This window comes from Cololabis saira, chromosome 18 (genome assembly GCF_033807715.1).
Source record: "Cololabis saira isolate AMF1-May2022 chromosome 18, fColSai1.1, whole genome shotgun sequence".
Classification (NCBI taxonomy): domain Eukaryota; kingdom Metazoa; phylum Chordata; class Actinopteri; order Beloniformes; family Belonidae; genus Cololabis; species Cololabis saira.
In genome coordinates, this window is record NC_084604.1 from 33,171,557 (window position 1) to 33,196,860 (window position 25,304).

At 40.5% G+C, this 25,304-nt stretch overlaps 1 protein-coding gene across 4 annotated transcripts in view; it reads left to right on the forward strand.

The window, feature by feature from the left end:
• The window catches only part of LOC133418516 (kelch-like protein 29), a 274,919-nt gene that overhangs the window by 78,380 nt on the left and 171,235 nt on the right, over positions 1-25,304 (forward strand). For all 4 annotated transcript variants that reach the window (XR_009770453.1, XM_061707244.1, XM_061707246.1 and 1 more), the window contains one exon: positions 13,088-13,393. Coding sequence is in view for 3 of the 4 variants with exons in the window: in XM_061707244.1 (XP_061563228.1) it covers positions 13,121-13,393 (273 nt within the window). In the remaining variant the exon portion in view is untranslated. The remainder of the gene's footprint in view (positions 1-13,087; positions 13,394-25,304) is intronic.

Below are 25,304 nucleotides of genomic sequence, written 5' to 3' on the forward strand. Positions count from 1 at the left end.
CGCATGGCAGAAACCGGTATTACAAGACTGGACGGACTCAAGCTAGTTATTTAGTATGCTAACTCGGTAGATATCTAAGCAGCTAAATACAAAGTCATCATTTTTGTGACATTTCTGCATTTATTTCTTCTAATTCTCTTGTTGTTAGGTTATTTGGGGGTGCTTTAACCTACAATCTTACACATTGCTCCTTTTTAAGAAATCTCCCTTCCAGTTCCTGCAGCCTCTTTTGGTCCACTGCTACACTTTTTCCTCTTCTTTCACCCTTTCCACTCCTCCAGGCCCTCCCTCAACTATTTTTGCTTTCAGAGGAGGAAGAAGTTGATGCTGATTGCTGAAATAAAGCCATAGGAAGGCTTGATGTTTAAAAAAAATGGACAAACATGTAAACCACTGTAGTTTATCATAAGACTAAGCAGACAGTATGAGGCTTTCATGTCAAACTTCATACTTTTCTCCGTTTAGCTATAGTCACCTTTCTCACAGTTCACATAAATAATAGTTAAGCATACAAGTATGCGTAATTGATCATTGGAGATGTATGAATCCTTGTGCAACCATTCATTCTTAGACTACATGTAAGTAGATGCATTTTGTGCCTAAATTTGGTCAGTGTCTGAAATCTCAGATTAAATAAGACTCACAGGTTAGCAACTTTAAATAATTTAAAAGCTTTTAATGTGCACTGTCTAATGTACAATATGTGTAAGACTTGTCTGTCATCCTCCAAAATGTTTCCTTTCCTGCATTTACTTTGCCTAGTTTCTGAAGACATGAGAAGTATTATTCATACCTTTCATTGCTGTTCTGTTGACGTCATAAAAAACTCCCCTACTACAGTATTTCAGTTGACATTTACTTTTCTTCTTCTGTAGTTTTGTTTTTTGTTCTATTCAAGTTACACTGGACTTAAGTTGGTAAACGAATACACATTTACTGCTCTGTTAGCTTGTCGGTTCAGGGCTCAGTCGTTTGATTGCGCAGGACCGTCACATAACTGCAGGAGGGCATGCAAGAGTTAAAAACCAAACAAAACTCTGCAGTGTTGCTTTAATGACTAATCAGTTATGACCTGGTCCAATATATGTGATTTTTACTCTTGAACCATGAACCCTATCAGCATTTCATGGGCTCGTGTTTTTTTTTTTTTTATAAACAATTTTTTTTGATATAAAAACTAAGTGAGCTATTTGAAATGCAAGCAAAATGATTAACCTCTCAGAGGTTTAAGGATTTATTTTGTAACGACTTTTTTTTGTTTTCCAGTAAGCTCAGGTTCTCGAAGGCTTTTTAATATGAAGCCTTAGATCTGAATGCATGCCTCTTGACCAAACACAGAATTGAACCTTTCATCACATTTCTCTAGATAAAATAAGGTTTCTAAGTCACCTACACTGCAATTCGTTATGTTATTCTTCAGTTTTTTTCCTCCCTCACTCTTTCCCCCTTTTATCACTTTTTTTTCTCTAGTTGATTTTGAAGTAAATGTTTGCAAATGCCATTTTAGTCATGGTTGATATATCGACCAATTCAGATTTAGTTCGCCACCAGCGTGACAAAACTGCACTGAGAGATGGAGAGAACTCCCAAAGTTGGTTCTCCTCCTACAATTTAGTGTACACCTCATTCTCTTTATCTTCACCCGCCTTTCTCTTTTTTTCTTTATGGCTATTTCAGTACCCTCTCTATTTGTTCATTCCACTTGCCCTAGGCTGTCTCCCAGGCCATTAATCTATACTGCTCCAACCACTCCTCTGGGCCAGGCCATGCTGCACTGCCATTTACGGTGCACTCTGAAAGGCCACTGTCGTCATACGGATATGGAACGATGGACAGCGGCAAAGAATAGCTCTCAGAGAAAGCACCTGGAAATGTGAATTTAGTGGAGACCGAAAAGCATTTCTCCTTTTGCCACCTTCCTAATTTAAGTGTCCTTTTTTTTTTTAAGACAGCAGTGAAGAAATAATGTACTGTATATGGAGGAGTTAGATGAATTCACCTGGTACCACTGCCCCGGCGATACCATGTTGCCTGCCCTTTTGAAAAGGTTGAGATTTAAGGAGATTAATATGCTGTTGGATCACACAGGGGGATGTCTGGTTTGCCTGGACCCTGCCTGGACAGGCAGCTGCCGTCAGTGGTGAAGGGGGAATCAGGCAGATGGCTCGGCTTAATCTGTTAGAGTGCTGCCTGGGTCTATATTTTTACTGTGATTATAGAAAATGCTCATCTGACTTGGAGTAACTTAAGTTGACTGGATGAATAAATGCATGTCTGCATTAATGTCCTTTTGTCCAGACTGGGTTGTAAAGAGCAATAAAAAAGATGCAGCAAGCTTGGCAGCTTGACTTGAAGCACTGTTGTTAACCATCATAAAAAAATATTAAAACTAAGTTGCAGAACATCTGAAGTGTATTCTGCTCTAGCTGTAATGTAATCCACTCTTTAAGAAAGACACATTGACATTTTGATTTATTAGATATTGTAACGTTGTGGCTATCTCTATAAAAGGTATTACTAATCAGACAAAGTGCACAAAATAAGTTCCTAATCTGCAACCTTGTAGCTTCCCTTTTTTTTTTTTGAGGAAATGTCACAGGGAACATGGTAACCTTTTTATCTGCCAGTGACTTTTAAATCACATGAATTGCCATTTAATTTCATGTATGATAAATCATAATTTTTTTAAATGTTTGTTCATTTAACCTCCAGTGATTTTTGTGACTTCCCATTTTGAAGGTTGACCTCGTTGAATGGTGACTTTTCTCCATCACAGGTGAAGGTACAATCACTTTACGTTTTATCTTCGCTCTTGGCTAACGTATCCGTTTGGTCTGGCAGGGCCCAAAGCTGAATAACATGTTATTTATGTAATGTAATAAATATTTTCCTGATTTTTTTTTTTTCCTCTGAAGTCCATATTTATCAAAAACATTTGAATATTTGAAATAGGGCTGTTCGATTTTGCCCAAAAAAAAAATCTTGATTTTTTTTTTTCTCTCAAAATCCGATTTACGATTATTTTGTGAATTGACAAAAGGCAAAGAAATGATTTCAAATATGCTGTTTTTTTATTGAACATTTGCCCCATTGGGCTTTAAGTGCAAACTTTGCTCTTATTAAACCAAACATGAATGAATAAAGTGCAAAACTCTGTAAAATAAGTTGAAAAAAAGTTTTAAAAAATATGATAAAATATAAAGTTTTATCTCTGGAAAAAAAAAATCAGCAAATCAGCACTTGCAAACATACAGTAAGTTATATTTCCAATTAAATAAAACAAGACATTTTCTAATTAAACTAAACTGGCTCTTTGCATGCTAAATAATAATGCAACCCATGAAGGAGGTAGAGGTGTGTAATGTCAGTCATTACATTTGCTATTCACATTTGCAAGTTTTTTGCAAGGAACACGAGCCGGTCTACCGCATCTGGCTTGAGGGATGCCCGGTGGCATGTTACAACGCCCCCTCCTACACTAAAGAGCCTCTCCGATGGGGCACTTGTCGCAGGTATTGAGAGGTATTTCCATCGATCATTAATATGGTATCAATCATTAATATGTGTGCAGACAATGTAAAAAAAAAAAAAGTGCAAAATCGATTTTACGATTTTCACGTTTTAACGTCGTTCTAATGACATAATCGCGATTACGATTTAAAATCGATTAATCGAACAGCCCTAATTTGAAATATATCTATTTTCTTTCTTGAAGGTTTTTAATATTTTGGTTGGTCCCGCTGAACTCTCATTATTGCAGTATTGTACAGTTTCTCATTTTTGCTCCGTAGTATAAAACTTGTTGTCATGTCTGTTCAACCTGATAGTAATTCCCTGCTCTGTTGTTACTGTATGTTCAGCCAACCAGGTAAGGTTTAAAGATCTGGCTTAAGGGATCAAATTTGAGCCCCTCCAATCCGACGATGCCCCTCGTAACTACTAGGCTGCATGGAAGTCAATAATTCACGCTCATTTAAGCGAAGAAAGTACTCGAATGCAGAACCCATGTTGCTTTCGAAGGGTGTGGATGGGTGGGGGTTTGCTGGTCAGGATACGATCCAGTCCTCGAGCATATCGGTGGAAGTGAGACGAGCAAAATCGAAATGCAGGGCCTCTCAATGGTAACGGGGCAGAGTTGAGATCCCTGCTGCCAGGAAACTTCCTTCAGCTGGCCACAGCCATTCAGCTTTTCTGTTGTATATCACTGTCGCTGTGACTGCTCATTTTCCTCTCTTCCACATCTCTTGCACTCATTTATTCCTCGTCTCCGTTTTTGCATCTTTTCTTCGCTGGTCCCTGTTATTGATGTCCAGGTCTTTTGATCTCTCCTCCGTGGCCACGCATTCTAAGCTGGTGGCGTTGAAAGAGATGGACGCCCACTGCCCTCGGTAATCTCCACAGCAGCCATTAAGATAATTAAGTCACTGTTCTTTCACTTTTCATTCTCTGCTCCCCAAAGCTGAAGTACACACAAGCAGAGGGCTAAAGAAGTCCCAGTTCTGCAACAACGTGTGTGTGTTTTTTTTTTTATTTATTCCAACTGCTGTGTGTGTGTGTGGCACCAGCAGAAGAGCTGTTTGTTTTGACGCCATTGTTGGTTTTTGTTTGGAGAACAGAGAAATATTGCAAAAAGGATGCAGCAGGGAGAGAAGGCGACAGCTGCCATGGGCCACAGAGAATACACACAAGCATACTTGCATAACCACAAGCACAAAAAGTACTGCATGATTGGCGTCTGGAAATTTGCTACTACTTTACAGAGGGGCTGCATGGGAAGTGTTCACACCCACCTCAGGGCTTTTCTCCTGGTTTGTGTCTTGTCGTTGTGATGATGTAGCGGTTGTGTTGAAAGTCTGTTTTAATTAAGTGAGCTGCAGTATTCAGCGGTGGAGGTAGCGCTGCTTTTCTGTTCCTTTGGCTAATGACATGCCTGGGAAACTTAAAGCCAAACACCAGCAGGGTGTTACAAAGTTGACTGCAACATTTCATAACACGGGGATCATTTCCGTCTGCACGGCTGCCAATGATACGTGACAATTTTGGACCAAGTAAATGGCTAATAACATTTTCATCATGTAAAAACAGAAGCAAACCGTGTGTACAAGGAGTTTAGAAAGCCTTGCATAATGTTGGATCTACTACACATACATTTACACAAAGGTGCATTTTTTTTTAAAGTTTTTTTTACCAGAAACTTATTAATACTGTGCTAAAATAATTGTACTGATGCGCACTGAGGCAGAAATTTCCCATCAGTGGTGTGGTTATATGCAATATTAATCTGAAGAAAGAATAACCCTTGGTCTCGGTTCCTTTTCATGCCTTCTGTGTAATACAAGTGAATCTTTTTTTTAATCCACTTTGAATGATGTGGCCTTTGCTTGTATGCTTTATGAAAGGAGAGATAATCAGGAAGTGTCTCTCTGAGGCAAGTTGTGCACATCATCCACCAGTCATCCACCAGTCATCTATCAAGGTGTCAAATTAATGTACAAAGTGCCATCTCTCACAATGATATCTGAACCTTTGGGGAAAATCCTAGCAGGCAGGTGATTTAGGGAACCATGAGGTGCTGGTTTTAGATTAGTTTTAGGTCTGCTTAGAATTTGTTCTCCATGATCACCTTGCTGCTCACCCCTTTTTATGTGTCAAGTGCTTCCCAGATGTCTTCTGGCAGTAATTGTTAAAAATGACTATATGCTTCGTATCTGCTTTTGGTTTTGGTTTCCATGCTGGCTGACCTGCTGAGCTCTGTTTTGAGAGGCCACATTTCTATGATTCTGACTCCTTTGGTGTCTCCAGAATCCATTAGGATTCCTAATTAAGTATGTGAAAAGTAACAAAGTACTAATTCCTCTATACTGGCGGGATTAATTCAACCTGCCAAAGCAGAGAGTCAATACCAACAAAAGCCTTTTTGGTTTCTATCGCAGCAGGTAGTTGAATTTCACTCTGCTCGCTGGGAGACTGAATATGTCCTTTTGTCTTCTTTTGCACACCGTTTGAACTAATAGGATAGACACTAAACTTCATTTTTCATTCCCTGTGTTTCCTTTTTCTCCATTTACCACACTGTTATTCTTTTGTTTTATGCCTTTTAGAACAAAAGCCAACTGTGAAGGAGTTTTGACAGTTGGCTTTGTTTCATCAGTCGTTTAACAACAAAAAATTTTAAAAGCCTGGATTTTCAAATATATATATATATATATATATTTTATATATATATATATATATATATATATATATTTGAAAATATATTTATGCCAGATTTTTAAACTAAGAAAGTTTAATTTCCCCAGTACATTGCTCTATTCATGAAACTGGTATTGTTGGACATGCCAGTGTAAACAGCTGTGAATGTATGGGATGCAAATTGAAACTACTCTAATATGCCCTGGGCAGCAGTGAGAATTCAAATTGCTCAAGAGTCTGACTGTTTTTACTCCTACTGATGCCGTACTAGCAGTTTTATTTTTTATTTTGCTTGGATATTGGTATGAATACATCTGTTGTTCTGCATGAACCACCAGCACATGGTGTCTATCAGTGTGCATGTGGCTTGCATGTGTGAGAGAAATGCAAGCATTTGCACCAGGTGTGTGTGTGTGTGTGTGTGTGTGTGTGTGTGTGTGTGTGTGTGTGTGTGTGTGTGTGTGTGTGTGTGTGTGTGTAGTTTTGGCCTCCCACAGCACTGCTCAGTTACAGTAATATATTGTCTTCATGAAGTTGCAGCATACCTTTTATTCGCTTGGCCCATATTTGATACCGTGGAGACTTGCTGATGGACAAATTGATCATTAGCACGGACTTGTGAGAGTAGAAGGTGACTTTGTATGGTATCATGGTGAAAGCTGGGCTGTCACTGGGTCAATAGAAGTAAACACTACAACAGATTGGAAATGGAGCCCTTCCTCTTGGGGAGTATCTGTAGCAGGGGGACTTAAAGAGGGTATTAAACGCAAAGTAGAATGTGCCAACAAAGCAAACATCACACTCTGGAACAGGAGAATGGCACGCACCAATCCCACTCCCTTCTGATCCCATCCTTAACACCCTTCTTTCTATTTCTGCCTGCAAACACACACTTTACTGCTTGCTATTTCACATTTGTTTGTTCACTCACACGGTCTGGCTGTTTCTCCAGTGCTGCCACATCCTGTCCATCTGTTACGCTCCCTCTTTCTTCACGTCTATCCACGGCTCCCTGTGTATTCCCACATGGCTTTGTTAACGCAATTCTGTCACACACACCCAACATGCTGTGTGCCACCTCGAAGTGACAGATGCTGTTCTAAAGGGTGTGCGTCTCACGTTTCCACCTGCCAGACAACTTTTTTATGATTTTGACTAATCACTCAGTCATTACTTGAGAGCTTAAGTTATCCAAGATTCCTGATGTGCTCCGAGTTTCAACTCTGTGAACCACGCAGGGCATCTCCATGCTGACGGCGGTCAGCTGCAACAGGCCTTGCACTTGTGCACATGCTCGCGTATCCCTGCGCATAAATACACCAACAAAAATGTTACTGTATCCACTTCATTTAACAATCAAAAACACCCTACAACCACCAATTGTGCCTCCACCACGGCTCGTGATGTGACTGACAACCCGGTGGAGATACCAGTCAGCTCATTAGTTTTGATTGCTGACTCACTTTCACACCTTTTGTCAACACCTTTGTAGATGTTGGAAACCAGGGCCTTTGTCTTATTCCCTGGACTGTCAGAGGATTAGTGATAATCATTTGTTAAGGTACTCATTTCTCAGGGAAGGATTCTCAGTTGTCAGGTTTATTTTAAGTGGGAGCTAGAATCAGGAAATACAATTTGGTATGAGTAAGACACACCTCCACACCTCCAGGTAAGGTTATTAACATGCTGACTGGGTCGTGGGAACTGCAGAATCTAATTAATTGCTACAGGGCACAACTAAAATGTTGTTATTTTTTTTTAAATTGAAAGAACTCGCACATTGTATTAAATTGTTCCCCTTGGAGCAAAGGTTGTCATCTCTCCCCTGAAAGACGACTGACTTGTCTGCTGTTGACAGTGACTTCATTGAATGTGAAAGAAAATGGCCAAATCTTCATTGGCGACACCTCCCTGGAGCAATGTGGCACAGAGCAGAATGTCATCGGAGATGTGAAGCATCTAAGTGTTTATCTTGTCTGGCAGAGTCCACAGGTGTATGGGGTGTTGGTTTCCACAGGCAACTCGAGAGCAACTCTTCTAACGCCTTATTAAACTTGACCTCAAAAACGCACGCTCTCAGCCTTAAGGTGAGCTCATGCGTCGACACATGCATATGCACACAAGCTAAAAAGGGACTGCAGAGATGCACTTGAAGGGAATTTACCTCTCTGTAATCAGGCACTTAAACCCTTCTGTTCACCAAGTCTGGGTGGCACTCGCGTGGCAGGGATGAGTTGCAGGCCCATAGTTACCCACATGACTTACTGACATGCATAGCACAAGGATAACACGAATTTACATGCAGGATTGTGCACATACTGAAATGCTGCGCCAAGATTGTGAAAATGCCATATGGGTAAATAAGTGATAGAATTTGAAGCGCAGTAATGTGAGAGCTCCAACACAAAAACAACAGCATCTGCCTTTTTAAACAAAGTATAACATCTCGTGTTTAAATTCACTATCAGAATAAATGAAAAGTGCAATAACATCTGGATGGCAAATATGTTAAAATAGATAGGACAATAACACGGTTTTTAATCCTTTTAATCACACACCATACGCTAAACCATTGTGAGCAATATTGCGAATCAACTTTGTTTCATATTGCTTTTTTTTAACAGATTAAAATGATAGATTTGACCTGATTACTCTGTCTCTCCTGGTACGGCTCAATTCAATCAGAGTATGAGTTACATTTCAGAGATGTGTCACAATCACACGTCGAAGGCTTTGAGTCTCACCTCAGTTCAAATTAATATTCTTTGCAGCAAAATGTTCTCTTAAACCTTTCAACACATGACTGTTATTGCTCGATCTCCTGCAAGATACGCCTTATGTATTAATATCAATCTTAATGTCAGAAAAGTACCAGAACAAAGTCATTTTAATCAGTACAGATATGTGCTGTTGTTGTTTTTGACGTTTCAGAAGCTTGCAGGTATAGCTTTTGAAATAGTTAATCAGAGGTTTATTTTGTATTGAGATTTTACAACTCGCAAGCCGCTATTTCATCTACTTCATTACAGGCCTGTGTCAAATTGCTTATTTCAGCAACTGACAGCAGCATACAGCCTAGTTAATCTTCTACAAACTCATTTGATGAAACTTTGCCCATCATAATTATCTCCCCAGCAAAGAAAAAAGAGGACCAAATACCTTGAAGGACATGATTTGTCGGATTTTCCCCAAGAAGGTAACAGTCAGAGGTACCAATACCACAATAAAGAAAACAATACTGAAAGGGCATTGTTACCATGTCAATATAATGTCAAATAAACTCTAGTAACTGTGATGGCCCTTGTAGTATGGGAGAATTCAGATGTCTGGATCAGTTTGACCAGCCAGTCTGTGGATCTTACTGAGCCATCTCCCCTCTTTGAATTGTGTGTGTGTAGTCGCGTTTCCAGTACACTTTTTCAACAAAGAAAAGCGAAACTCTGAATTTGAGATAAAGGTTGCCATAAAACTGTGTGTTTCTCTGTATTAGTGTAACTGTCCTAGTTCTCTCTCTCTCTCGTCCTTTGAGGTTTCTCTTCAAAAAAATGAAGAAGAAAATCTCAAAGTTGAAGATGGACAAAAACATCTTTGGTCTTTGCCAACTTATAGAGATTGCCGGTACCGCTGTTGAGAAAATAGTCAGATGATGAAGGTGGCGGAGGATCATTCAAATGATGATTCAGATGCAAAGCCACTATGTAACACAGTAATGATTAATTAGTGTTACAGCACAACTTCACCGTTTTAATGAGGCCCAAAAAAGCTGGAAACTAGATTTTAGATGACTAAAGTTTAGATTGTCACATCCAGGGACCTTGTGAAAGTGGTAAAAGGTTTTCACGATATTTGGGTGTTTTGGGGAAGTTGAGCCGTTTCCACTACAGGTTTTCTTTTTCAATATTTGGGTTTTGCACAAATCTAGAGGTAATGGCAACCCGACTTGTATCTGATTGAACTGACCGATGTGTAAATAGAAAAGTGTGTGTGTGTGTGTGTGTGTGTGTGTGTGTGTGTGTGTTCTTTGAAAAATACTATCACTATGACCAGATATATGTTGTTTTGACATCAGCATGATGGTCATCATCACTGTAAAACACTGTAAGGCAACCTCTCCCTCCAATGTGCTGTAAACGAAACGCTGCCATTTCTGTTAAGTGCTTTTTGCATTAGGCTTATATTCTGCCACCTCTACACACTCTAAAATGTTTTTCATTGAATGGTTCAGATTAGCAGGGTTTTTTCGACATCACAAACCCAGATCATATTAGATTTATCAGCCTCCCTATCTTTATTTTCACCTTTTCCTGCATTTACTGGACCTCTGAAGATGCTGACTCCACCCTTTTTAAACCAGCTGCCAAGGAGAGAGCCTAAAAGATATTGTTGAAAAGTGAACTTTTTGTATTCTATTGCTGTGTGTCTCAGAGAATCCATTAAGGCCTCAAGAAAAGCCCATCTTTGAAAGGTCATGATACGTGTCTCCTTCAGTACATGTTTGACAATGCAACTCCAGATGCTGTCCAGGCCAGATTGGATATTTTTGAACATTTGAATTGGCTCACACAGTGCTACTCTAGGTCTTGTACATCAAAAAATCGTATCAAATAAACAATTTTGGCACTTACTATAAAATAAATTCTTTGGTAATTTAATTTTCATGAGACTAGTGTGTGAAGAATCCCCCAGCCTCTCAAAAGGCACCTGAAAAGCTTGGCTCACTTTTTCAAATGTTCAGAAATGGAGAGGATAGCACGGAAATAAAGATTTCTTATGTAAATGGCATGCACTCATGTTTAATTCTTTTCCCCATGCTGTGTGTTGCTGCCTTACTTAAAGTTAAACCACTGTGCTTTCTTGTTTGAGAACATGCAACCTTGGGTTCAATTCCTTCTCTGCATAATCAGATGAATTCATTTGTTCTCCAATGCACCCCTGTTCATAGAGTTTTTACAGGAAGACAAAACAGGAGTGTGTTTTTCATTAAATTACCACACCATCGAGCAAAGTGGGTGTATAGTTGTACGACTACACTTCACATGTATACAGCATTGATTAAAGACCCAGAATAGTACAGAATCGTCAAAGCAAATGCAACCTGCAAGGAGTTCTGAATTTTGTGACGATAATGTCCCATTTCTCATTCTTTCGCTTAGTATTGTATAGAGGAATTTTCCAACTTCACTCTTTTCTTTTCCCCCTATGGCTGCATTGTGCAGCTCAGGAGATAAGAGAATAGTACATGGTACTAACTCTACTCTTCTTGTGACCTGACCTCTTGCTGCTCTCTATGCATATATTTTTAGTGCAGTGTTAGTCTCTTGGAAAATGTAAGGTTATTAAAAGGGGTTACTGTGGAGAGGGAGAAAAGTTACTGCAGAGAGCGTGAGAAAGGTTCCCACAGCTTTCAGTTGCTCCGTCACCACGGATCAGCTTGCTGTGTTTGCACAGATCAGACCTGGTATTAGAGGAGAAATAAATGAAGTGAGGACTAAGAGAAGGAATAAAATTCACGATTTAAAACGTTGTGGGGGACCACTAAAGAGGCTTACAGAAGGGAAGAAAGAACAAGTGTTGCAGCAGCTGAGGAAAATAGATGGTCACAGCAGTCACTGTTATGGTAGTGCCAGTGCTCCCACCACAGGTTGTCTCGTGTATCACTAGCATCAAAGCTTGTGTAAAAAATCTTCCAATTTCAGCCTGCTCCAAGATGCTCGTATGCTTTGTGTTGTTTTCAGCGCATTTCAAAACATTATGTGCTGCACAGTCATTCAGATTCTGTCGTAGTTTATGCTGTTTTACACACACACACACACACACACACACACACACACACACACACACACACACACACACACACACACACACACACACACACTGAGAAGCTGGCATTTCAAGGCGTTCCCTCCTCTGTGAGGCAGAGAAGCAGCGTGACAGACCTCAGTGTGCACAATAAAGACTTATCATCTGCTGTCATTCTCTCCTCACAAACCAGGGGATTTTGCATGGGGTTTGCTAAACCTGGTTTGAGGTTGTTATTTATTTATTTCTTTCTGTCATCAGGGGCTTGGGAAGCATAACTTGCCTTTGGTGAGGTTGAACACAATGCACTTCAAAGTCCTCAGTGATGGATTTCACTTCTAAGATCCTGTGTGTCTTTGATTTATGATATAATGTAAGAGTGATACGCCGCTCATACAGTACAATGGCACTATACTCCATTCTGATGTAATTCCAGCTCACTGTCGCCTCTTAGCTTGTCACAGCCTGCTGTGCCTGAAAAGGGGAAATGGCTCAAATGCACTTGAAGGGCAGTGTGATTGAATTAAGCAGCCATTAGATGTATGAGATGAACTCTAATTGCATGGGTGAACTGTAATTGCACGGGTATTTATCTATTCACATGAATAAGTTTGGACCGCAAGGTCAGATAACTGCTGGGCTGCCCTATGGAAAAGGTATGTATCAGTTTGTGTCTGGCACAGCCATGTCGCTGTAACCTCTTGTTGTTGAACTTTATGCTTTATTTAATGCCAAATAACACATTTTTGCTCTTTACAAGTGTTAATGATGTTTTTATATACCGACTCAGTAGTCCTAATCTCTCTCCTTCATGTCACAGCCTTCATTAGTGACTGAGAGAAAAGAAATTAGAGGCAACAAATGCACCACAGTGTGTTCATATCAGTCAAGTACTTTGAGAACAGTTGCTGTGAACATTTACACCTTCATGGGAAAGTGTTTGTTTCTGAATTTGCTCGATGCCTCACACGTCAAACATCTCAGAGCCTTTCTCCTTTTTTTTAAAAGCCATCCCTTTTGTGCAAGCTTTCGCAACAACTTCTTTACACACACACAAAAAAAAAATGTCATCCTGACCTTCTTCAATTTCATGCAGGTCTGCCCCCGTTGTTCCTTCTGAGAGGAAGTGATGTCACGTCACCACCACCGCTTTGAGAGGGACTACCGTGGACCTTGGGAGCGGAGAGACATCCGTCCTACTGGCCTCCACAATGGAGGAGCCAACCATAGCTGTGCCTCCGCGGTTGTCAATGGCAACAACCGTCCAGGACTTCTTCCCCTCCCAGTCATCCCCTCCCTCCTCCCCACCCCAGTTACAGTTGCCGTGACAACATCGAGCAGTGACATTGGGGTCAAGCGAGGCATCACAGGAGCAGGATCAGTGACTCCAGCATCAGCAAAGGTAAGATGCTGGGACACCTACTTTCGTCCGACTCATCTCTGGGACCTCTCTCTCTCTCCTGATGCTCACATTTCTTTCATGCTTTTTTCTCTTAATGTTTCAGTTTTTAAATCTGTGATGACTGCCTTCACTGGCAAGCTACTTTCCCCATGCTTTAAGGTTTTTTTTTCGTTTCTTTCTCTAGCTTACTTTTTTTCACATTTTACAATCATGTCAGTAGGGGCATTCCTTGATTTCAAGGTTTCCGTGCTTCTGCCTCCTCAACTCTCCACCTTTACTCCTCCCTCCATTTTTGCTGCTGTCCCAACATTTTCTCTGTTCAATGCCCCTTTCTTGCCAAAGCATTTTCTTTCCATCTTAATTTTCTGTCTCTGCCAATTGGCAGGCTCATCCTGCCTTTGCCTCCTTAGTAATTCTCCTCTTTCATTATGTAAATAACCTCTGACAGTAGCTCAGACGGATGCTACTGTTGGAAATGATGTTGCAAAGGAGGGGGTAGGGGGGGCTGTATCATTACTTGTGTTGATATAGGTTTAGATGAATCTGCACAGCCCCTGGTTATGATTAAGTGAACCTAAACATTATTCAATAAGATTGTATATTTTCCTTATTTAAATACATGTTTAACAAAAAAAAAGAGAGAGAAAAGCTATCACTTGGAAATGGTAAAATCAGGAGATGTACTGTTGACATAATCTTCGTAGGATTTGCTTGCAAGCTGTCTGTCAGACGCATATGAACAGAAGGGGAATTTATGAACTAGTGGATAGCTATTTCAGCCCTTCCCCTGCCTATGATTCCATGAATACCGTTCATCTTTATTAGATGTTGATCTTCAATATCATATTATTTGCTTTAATTTGAACTTCATCAAACCCTCTGGAACCTCTTTGGCCGCCTGCTCTCGGTAGGGTCTGCATTTGTAAGAGCAGAGGTAAACAATGCACTAGTAATTACGTCCCTTAAGTGCACTTCATTAGATTTCCATGTAGAATGCACTGACCACACACAATAAATCTTCTCTGGCAACGTGTGGTCCCTTTTTTGTGCTGAATAATTGCATACATTCATATAAAGTCCTGCCTTCTCCCACTGTGGCTGTTGTCATCATTCAAAGTCTTCCAGAGCAATTAAGTGCTTTGCCTTGGACCTGAGTGCACAATTGTTTAAAGTTACAGTAGATGAGAGTATGTGTCTGCATGCACAGCAGATATATGCTGATTGTTCCCAAGATGCCTCCTGTTACCTTTCTTCAGGGATGTACCTCTGCTTTTTCTTTCCAGTGTTAGTCCTTTGTTCTCGAGGTTTTAAAAACATTAGCTGCATATTGCTTTAATTATGGCTTTAAAAAGTTTTTTTTTTCTTTTGTCCATAAAACCAGGCAACACCACAGGAGCCTGTTTTTCTATCTTCTTAGCTGCATGCTGTCCTCATCCCCTCTTTCTCTTTCTGTCATCTTCAGTCAAAGCTGTCGGTGGTCACAGACAGTCCGATAGATGGATGCAGCTCTTTCATGGTCCCTGTGTCTCTGCTCTGTCCACGACTACTCTAAAAAGCTGACAGGCCTTATTGATTTCCATTGTTTGGGGACTCTCTTCATAAACAGAGCAGCCCAAGTGGAGAGGGTGTCCACTATCCAGACACTTTAAGGGGAATATGCCTGTCTGAAAGTAAAACCCCAACATGGATTATTCTGTTAGATTTTCTTAAACTCAGTGCTCATTCGGGGCAAAACAATATAATATATATATATAAATATATATCTATCTTAGAAGCATAATTGCCCTTTGGTAGTCTGTTGTAGCAGAACTTAGCTGGTCAGGGTTCCTATCTAGTGGCACTGCAGCACACAGTATGTCTAGCCAAAGTCATTTGTTGCACATCCCTTTTCAGAGGATGTGAACATACAGCAGTAACGTCCCCGATTGTCCCTCTGGTCCCAGCTAATGCTGCATAAAAAGACCGATGATGACCCAGTTGGATGCAGCTGGCGCTGTTCCCTGAACTGCTGCTTCACAGCTCCCCTGCAGCTGATACGAAACCACACCCCACCATCACATCCGTGTATATGTAAACATTTTTAGTTGTGCATGTGTGCAGGACAAATGCTGAGAGATGGAATGCACCATCTGGCTGCGTTGTCAATGGGGATGTACAGCTGACCACATGGAACGGTGAACTGCACTTAATTCAGACCTACACTTTAACCTGACAGACCACTGATTATTTGATAACTTGACATACGTTTGTGCTCTTGTCATTGGTGTATGTACACTGCACACACTAAATCTTTGCCATTAATACCTGAATTTGTTTGCCTCCTGAAATGGATTTTAACAGTACCTGAGGCATGTTGCATGAAATCAAGATAAGGGATTAAGCCAAGATATGTCGGTTATCCTGGCAGAACTTGGCCTCCAGTTGTTTGCACAAAAGCAGGGATGTGGAAGTTACCATGGAGATTTATTCGCGAAGAATAAATCTGGTCCTTACCAGGCTAGCTGAGTAATAACCATCCTTAATGCTGCGGCTCTTTCTATTCATTCAGCTGTCACTCTGATTAGAAGTAAATGTAATTGATGTTAAGTTCGTCGATCGTCTGTGTGTATTAGTGATGCACCGAAAATGAAAATTTGTGACCGAAACTGAAAATAATAATAAACACTTGGCCGAATACCGAATAACATACTGAACAATGGATCTTCGCAGTTTTTCATTTATTTTTACCTCGTTACCTCGTTTTCATTAGCCTGCATCAATTCAATTTTATTTGTATAACATCTAATACAACAGATGTTGTCTCTAGACGCTTTCCAGAGACCCAGAACATGACCCCCGAGCAATTATTACATAAACAATGGCAGACAAATGAATTACAGACAAACTGTTATTCATCATTATAATCATCACATATAGTGTGATGTCCAATCTGCAACCAGGATGCAGCGTTGGATGAGTATAAGGTTGCTAGATCTTGGGTAAGATGTGAGGCTAATTGTTTGAGAGTAAGCTTTATTTCATAGGATTCATGCTTATGACACTCCTCTTCAACAAATGCTACGCCAGCCAGTCTGAGTTGCTTCGCCTGGGTCGATGAGGGCCAGGTTGTACTGTACTGTCCTGAAGCTGATATGACCTAAAAGATGCCAGACACAAATCTCTCAGTAACAGCAATTTTGGTGATAGAGGTGTATAAGTACACAAGCAGGAGACGGTGGCAGGTTTAGTTCCTCTTTGATTCAATAGGTGATGAACTTCTCAATCTAGGAGATAAGTCAGAGGTAAGAGGGTGGCGAGGAAGAATCCTGGTTCACTTAACATGAAAGGCTAAAAATTATAAGGCTAATTATTATATCATTGTGAAACTTTTGATCAATCTCCTACTTGTTGTGTCTAGTATCATTAAAGTTGTTGATAATTAGAGGTTGCAGGGGGTTCAATAAAGAGAGAAGGCAAGTTTATTTGTATGGCACATTTCATGTACAAGACAATTCAAAGTGCTTTACATAAAAAGATAGTTTAAATGCAGACATTAAAGACGTACAGAAATAAGTTAAAAAGAATTAGATGCAGAATGTAGTGGATTATGGTGGATTACTGAAATGCAGTTATAAATAAGGTTTTCAACCTTGACTTGAAGCAAATGAGTTTCAGCAGCCCTGATGCATTATGGGAGGAGCATAAAAGCTGAACGGTGCCTCACCGTGTTGGGTTCTAACGAAAGTAGGCGTGACCCTGACGACTTGAAGATTCCGGTTGGTTCATAATGGACCAAGAGATGAGAGATGTATTTTGGTCCTTGACAATTCAGAGCTTTATAAACCAGGAGTATTATAATGACCCATCTGATCAACACCGTCAAACAACACATAAGAATTCAACCTAAGTGCAAGTAAACTACAGAGGTATGGACCAAAGTTGAATATACATAACCAAATGCTGTCAGGTTAGCAATCTACATGGACATTGTAGTTGTAAAACCAGCTTTGTCACAACGCATTTCGTGAATGATCAAATGATAGGGGGACATAAACAGTGAATGTGAATAAGAGATTCACCTCATATGTTTATAGTTATGATGCCAATCGAAGTTCATACAGTAATACTTCATATTGCAGATCTGTTGGTCGGTATATTTTTTATTTGCATATTTTATATTCAGTTGGAGATGTGGAAAATCTCAACAGAAGGTCCTATTTGATGCACCTTACGCCTAGATATGCCTATTAAGTTAATTTCATGCAACTCTCAGCAAGACATTTAAATCTGTGAAAAAGTGTCTTTCCATGTTCAGCAGTTTATATTTAGGCTGCTTCTATTTCTTAAAATGCAAGTCCAATGTAGACAAAAAATACCTAACTTTGGCTTGATTGACATTGCCCACGATAATACATTATTTTGCCAATGAGCTCCTAAGTATTGCTTATATTGGACTGCTCAGCCTGCTTTTTACTGGCAAGCAGACTCGCAAAGTTTATTAAGAGAAACTTTTTTCAACATATTAGTTGTTTATCCTCATCATGCATTTCCATTACACGCTGTTTCTCGCTTGGTGAAACATAAGAAACACACTTTGTCTCAATTTCTGCATCAGTAAATCTGTGACCGCCTGCACAGTCTGCTTAAGAAAGCCTTGAAAGTGCATGTACCAGGATTGGTTAAATTCTCAGGAACAACCACATGCTTCATTTTAAAATAATTCATGACTTGAACACTTTCATCTAACCCACATTCAATTTTAAAGTTGAAATGGCTGAATTTCTTTTGATTTATTACTGTTCGAAACTGGCTTATTCCTTCTTAAACCCTTTCTTCCACCGGTCTGTCAGGATTGACACATGTGCGGCTGATTTGGTCGAGACACTGTCGATGAGGCACAAAGTTTCTCGTCTTAGTGATTTTTAAATTCATGTAGTAGACATGCCCACAAATTGGAGTCCTTCCATTAAAGAAAGACCCTGTGGTCATAGAAATAATTTGAAACTGACAAAAGCAATCAAATATAATTGCTTTTGAATTGTGGTTCAGCGGAATCAGTACTTTAAGCTGTTGTTTTCAAAGGAAACATTGTTGTTTACAAACCCAAGTAAGAAAAACATAGGGATTGTATGGAAATGCCCCAAATCCCTCCACAATGTGATGGACTAACATCATACAGACAACAACTGCTTCGAATTCCAGCAGTTAAAGGTGGTCCTACAGTTCACTGGATCATGGGGTGCATTCAGTTTTTCTACATAATTTCTGCATTTTAACCTTTGTTATAAATGACTGCATCATGTGTTGCTGCACATCTGAGGTTGTACTTGCCTTATTTTAAGCTCTGGGGGTACTTCAGTGAGTGAGTTTTCTGTAAACTCTGAGTATCTCAACCCCAAAATGAAGAAAACTCAGGGTTTTCCATTTCAGAGAACTAAACTCCATTTGAGAAAATGTGGCAACACACGTTTAGTTACAACAGAAACTTACTTTGTGAACGTAACCTGATCAGAAGCAGGTTTTGTCTCATAAACCCTGAGTTCTTCACTGTCTCATCCTCAACCGAAAAGTTTAATTTCACCAGGTAATCAATCTTACCTGTAAGACCACATTTTGGAGACATCTGTGAGCAATGACATGTCATCTTATTGATGAAAAGACTGCAATGGATATGAAGAAGCTCAATTTTTATCAGGAAAGGAATTTGAGGCCCCAAATAGATATTGTTCGATCGTTACTGTTTTTCTGCACCGTTATATTCATGATTTTATCCACTTGTACGTCACAAATATAACCCATCATAATCATGCTCAGACTTTGTTAACAAGCAGGATTGCAGCACACTTGAAAAGTGAGTCTCGGATACAATATCCTTACCTTCCACTTCTCGTCACACATGCAATATTATAACAGTCAAATATAATATTACTCTTTCACTCACTCTGCAGTTTCTTCCATGCCAACTCTATTCTTTGTTGCTGCAGCAGTTACTTTTACAGATAGGTGTGCTTAAATTTGCTATGGAATTACACCATTAGCTATAATTTTTAACAAAGATCGGTGTTGCTGTGGTGAATCATGGTATCGGAGCTTTTCATAATGTCTTTGCAGTCTTGATGCCCAGGCTCAACTCGGAATGAATATATTCAGAGTTGATTGCACTAATTCTGGTCATCCCATCTGAATTAATGTTTTAACTCGGTTTTCATTTAACTTTATGATTTCATTTCCTGATATGTAAAACCTCAGGATTGAAAGAGCACAAGTATTCTCTTTCTTCTCATATTACAGTATGACATGAAGATGACAAGATTTCACAAGCATTCGTGATGTCAGTGCTCACAATGGCTGTTCAGTTGATATTGCAGTGTTGGCTTTAATAGTTCATTTCAATAACTTATGAGTCCACTGATTATTATTATTATTATTATTATTAATAATAATATTATTATTAATATAATTCTTAACACTGACAGTATTTGTGAACCTTTTAAGTCATGAGAAAATGTAATGTTTTGATTTAAAGAAGAAAAAAAAAGACAACTTGTGCTCATAGCCTTAACTCATAATCATTTGTGGAGATTTAAAACTTTCACTTTCATATTATTTGAGTATTACTGAGCTTCCCAGGGCTCATACATGCACTAAAGCAGGAATTATTATCATCTTAACACATTACTGTAAAAGCGCTTCCACAGATAGCCCACTATAATGTTGATTTTCCTCCATGAACTAATCCCTTAATATGGACGTTTGAGTATATCCTCCCTTGATATTTAATGGCACCACCTGGAATTTATTTATAACAAATGCAGGAGCCATAGATGATATTAAGAGCACATACTGATCTAATATTTGGACTTTTGCCTGTACGGTTTACTGATTCTTCACACAATTGGCTTTTTGAATTAGTCTGTTTATATCAGTTATTGCTCTGTTGATGAGTGTGTTGATGGAATTTAGTTTATGTGGCCATCTCATTAGCTAAATGTTAGAAATTACCTTAGTGAATTTATTTTCATATTACTGAAGGGTGTGGTATTCTGGACAGATTAGTGTAGATCTAAGGGGAGGCCCCAGCACACTTGCTGGGAGAAGACCAACAAGCATGGAAAAGGTCCCAGCTGAAGTTGAGCAAGGAACAAACTTGTGAGGGAGCTGTGCTAACCATTGTACCATGCTTTAATTTTGTAATCACTACATTTAAATCAGTCATTCATACATTTTCTATATGCACGTCGCTTTGATCATGGTAGCAGGGGGGCTGGAGGTTATCCCAGCCGTCTTTATGCAGAAGGTGGGGTACGGCATGAATAGGTCGTCGCCCCATCACAGGATCTAAAGGGACAAGCAACTTTTTATTCACAGTAAAAGAAAAAGTTAGGAGTTATGTAGATTATTATCTGTACAAAATCCATGGCTCTGTCTTCATGCCTTTTGGAGGAGAGAGCACATAGAGGACTGTCTCAGAAAATTTGAATATTGTGATTTTCTGTCATGCAATTACAAAAACAAAAATGTCATACATTCTGGATTCATTACAAATCAACTGAAATATTGCAAGCCTTTTATTTTAATATTGCTGATCATGGCTTACAGCTTAAGAAAACTCAAATATCCTATCTCAAAAATTAGAATATTCTAGGAATCTTAATCTTAAACTGTAAGCCTTTTTAAAAAGGGGGACCGGAGAATGTGTTCCAACTATAGGGGGATCACACTTCTCAGCCTCCCCGGGAAAGTCTACGCCAGGGTACTGGAGAGGAGATTACGGCCGATAATTGAACCTCTGATTCAGGAGGAACAATGCGGTTTTCGTCCCGGTCGTGGAACACTGGACCAGCTCTACACCCTCCGCAAGGTGCTCGAGGGTTCATGGGAATTTGCCCAACCGGTCTACATGTGTTTTGTGGATCTGGAGAAGGCATTTGACCGTGTCCCTCGTGCCATTCTGTGGGGGGTGCTCAGTGAGTATGGAGTCCGGGGCCCTCTGTTAAGGGCTGTCCGGTCTCTGTATGATCGGAGCAGGCGTTTGGTTCGCATTGCCGGCAGTAGATCAGACTTGTTCCCGGTGCATGTTGGACTCCGGCAGGGCTGCCCTTTGTCACCGGTCCTGTTCATAATTTTTATGGACAGGATTTCTAGGCGCAGCCAGGGGCCGGAGGGGATCCGGTTTGGGAACCTCAGGATTTCATCTCTGCTTTTTGCAGATGATGTTGTCCTGTTGGCTTCATCGGACCGGGAGCTTCAACATGTGCTGGGGCGGTTTGAGGCCGAGTGCGATGCGGCAGGGATGCGAATCAGCACCTCAAAAACTGAGGCCATGGTTCTCCAGCGGGAAAGGGTGGCATGCTTTCTCCAGGTGGGGGGAGAAGTCCTGCCTCAGGTGGAGGAGTTTAAGTATCTCGGGGTCTTGTTCATGAGTGAGGGAACGATAGAGCGTAAGATTGACAGACGGATCGGGGCAGCGTCCGCAGTTATGCGGTCGATGTACCGGGCCGTCGTGGTGAAGAAGGTCATGAACTTTGGGTAGTGACCGAAAGGACAAGATCGCGGATACAAGCGGCCGAGATGAGTTTCCTCCGCAGGGTGGCTGGACGCTCCCTTAGAGATAGGGTGAGGAGTTCGGTCACCCGGGAGGAGCTCGGAGTCGAGCCGCTGCTCCTTCACATTGAGAGGAGTCAACTGAGGTGGCTTGGGCATCCGTACCGGATGCCTCCTGAACGCCTCCCTAGGGAGGTGTTCCAGGCATGTCCCACCGGGAGGAGACCCCGGGGAAGACCCAGGACACGCTGGAAAGACTGTCTCTCGGCTGGCCTGGAAACGCCTCGGACTCCCCCCGGAAGAGCTGGAGGAAGTGTCTGGGGTGAAGGAAGTCTGGGCATCCCTGCTGAGGCTGCTGCGCCCGCGACCCGGGAATGGATAAGCGGAAGAAGATGAGCGAGTGAGTGTAAGCCATAATCAGCAATATTAAAATAATAAAAGGCTTGCAATATTTCAGTTGATTTGTAATGAATCCAGAATGTATGACATTTTTGTTTTTTTTGATTGCATTACAGAAAATAAAGAACTTTATCACAATATTCTAATTTTCTGAGACAGTCCTGTAATCCAACAGGGGGAGTTCAGGGACTGGGTAATTAGCGCCGTTTCCTCACGGCAAAAGGGTTCCTGGTTTGCATCCCAACAGGGGCCTTTCCTTGTGGACTGTGCCCAGCTTCCTCCCAGAGTCTACAACATGTGGGTTAAGTTAATTGGTGATTCTTAATTGCCCATATGGGTGAGTGTGTGGGGTGGTTTGTGTATAAGTGACCCTGTGATGGACTGGCAACCAAAAGTGTACCCCTGCCTTTCACCCAAATCCCAAATTCCCTGTGGAGGTATAAGCGAGTTTACATTGACATGGTTTGGGGTTTGGGTAGTTCCTGTTCTATTTTGATGGTCTGTCATTGGGTTGCTTTGACTGTTTTTACTTCTTTAACCGATCTGGCCTGATCATTTGCACCTGTGTCTTGTCACGTCCCTGTGAGTTTGTCTTTATGTATTGTCTTGTTTTTCCCTCCCTCCATACAAGTCTGTGCCGTTTCCTGCTCTGGTTTCTATTATTTTGGTTCATTCTCTTGTTAGTTTGTCTTTGATGTGCTGAGTGTTCTGTGATTTTCTTCCCTGTTGCAGTTTTCTTTTGTTCATTAAAACCAAAAGATGTGTGAACTCCTGCCTCCAGTCTCTTGCACTTGGGCCCTGCGTTTCCTATTTCTGGCAATAGATAATGGATGGGTGGATGGATGGATAAAACTGCAGCTTGGTAATCTATAAGGATGCATACCTTTTTATATGCTATACCATTAGTTTTGTTATTTAAAGGAAAAGAAAACTTCCTAAATAAGGAGTGACATTTTAGCTAGTTTCACCTATTTCATCTCGAATTAATAGGTTTTGAAGGGAATTCTTGTTGCTGGAAGTCCATTAAAACGGTTTATCCAAGCAAGGACAGACGTGCTCTGTTCTGCAGAGCCCACCTTGACACAAGGATTTTTGCTAAATGTTAATTTCTTTATCCGCACAGCCTCTTTGTGCAAGACACACAAAAGACAAAAGTCTTGACATAGCCGAGATTTCCTTTGATGTGTACATTTTTAGAAATGTGGTGTGTGTTGAATGAATACTTTTATCTTTCGTTTGAGGGTCTGTTTTGGAACATCAGTTTTCTAAAAGTACTTAACCTTTCTCAGAATACACATTCTCTTTTGAAGCATTGCCAGAAATGATCAATAGAGTCTGTTATAAAGCAAAATTACACATTGTGTTTTGTTGGCCATTGATTTTAGCCGGGTCAATTAGCCAGTGGATTGAAGTGGACCCCATGCTGCGTCCAACACAATTCTGAACAGCAGGCATTGGGGCTTCAATGTCAGGACAGAATCAAGAGAGAGAGGCAGGGGAAAAACTCAAAGGATGCCTCATGTGGGAGATTCTCTACAATGGGAATGGTGTCGGTTGAGTTCAGATATGCAAGGGAGGAGGTTAAGAAATATATGTTAAACCTTTTTAAAGATTAGGGAATGTTTGCACTGGTAGTATGCATGTGGGTCGTCATAGCTGCATCAAGAAATACTTTATATGAGCGTCAGTCTTTTGTCAGGGAGCCGAGTAATGAATGGACCGGATTCTGACATTACTGAATATCTACTGAGGGTGAGGCTAAAAGGGACACGATGTCTTTTGAAAAGTGGGATAACCTTGTTACGAGTGGCTGTGAAATGTATTGAAAATGAAAAGATTCAAGTTTTGAGAAGGCACATGTGGGGGAAGCTTGACGAGATGGACTGAATAGTGAAAGGAGGAAGGGGTGGGAGGCACCGTGGCAGGTGAGAGTTTTTGAATTAGCTGCAGATAGGAAAGGAAACACTGAAGTGGAACTCTATCACTGAGATAAGATGAAACTTCACATTTTCACAGTGGATAGACTCACCATGGGGTCTTAAAGAAAATCTACTCTATTATGAGGAAAGCCAAGAACAGCAAACATCAGAGAAACACAAATGATTGCTTTGCAGCTTGAAATGATGTCATCCAGCCTGCTTTTAATGGTGATGGATGCATAGGAGGGCGACATTGTACAGACTGGAAATACTTTAGCCACATTCATTAAACATGTACTGCACAAAGATGTATCTGAAATCCTTCAACAATACGAAATAGGAGAGGATTGTGTCCTGTGATTGTGGTGTAGTGCAATAAACAATCTTCCCACTGTTGACTGAATGTGTGTTTGTGTGTTTAAGTCTCTGTGTTGTGATCCTATCAAATACTTCTGTGTGCCTTTTTCTTTCACAGTGAAAATGTCAGAAAATATAACCCTCAAAAGACAGATCATCAGAAGCACACCAGTCTGACTGATGAGAAATACTTGATATATGCTTGGTAGAATTTATTCATTATCCTTACCGCATCATGTAAAAACCTGAAGGCTTTTTCTTAGTTCAGTCAAGGGTCCCTTTATCTGACTCTGAGTGTTTTGAACATTTAAGCCATTTTGAATATGAAGAGCCAGAGGTATGCCTCATTTTTCCTTCATAACTGTTTAAATGGTGCATGCATCAGAGTGTATTTTAGTGATATAAGCTGAGATGAACCTGTCGGCCTCATCCAAACTGTTTAAATGCCAGTTTGGCTAAAGACAGCCAGGTAGGAAGACACAAAGCCTCCTTCAAGTATCACAAATGGTACTGTTAAAATTGCCATTGCATTTTTACATATTTTGACTGGACCTTTCCTTACTGGGACAACAAAGTTTTGGTCCTGTGACATATACTAAGGTTACTGAAGGAAGGACAAGTTCTGATAGGTTGCCATGTTAGATGTGTTCATCTGATTTTGGGCCGTTTTGCAGTTTAAGACTTCCCCAGTCTTTCCATTAACCATTTCTTGA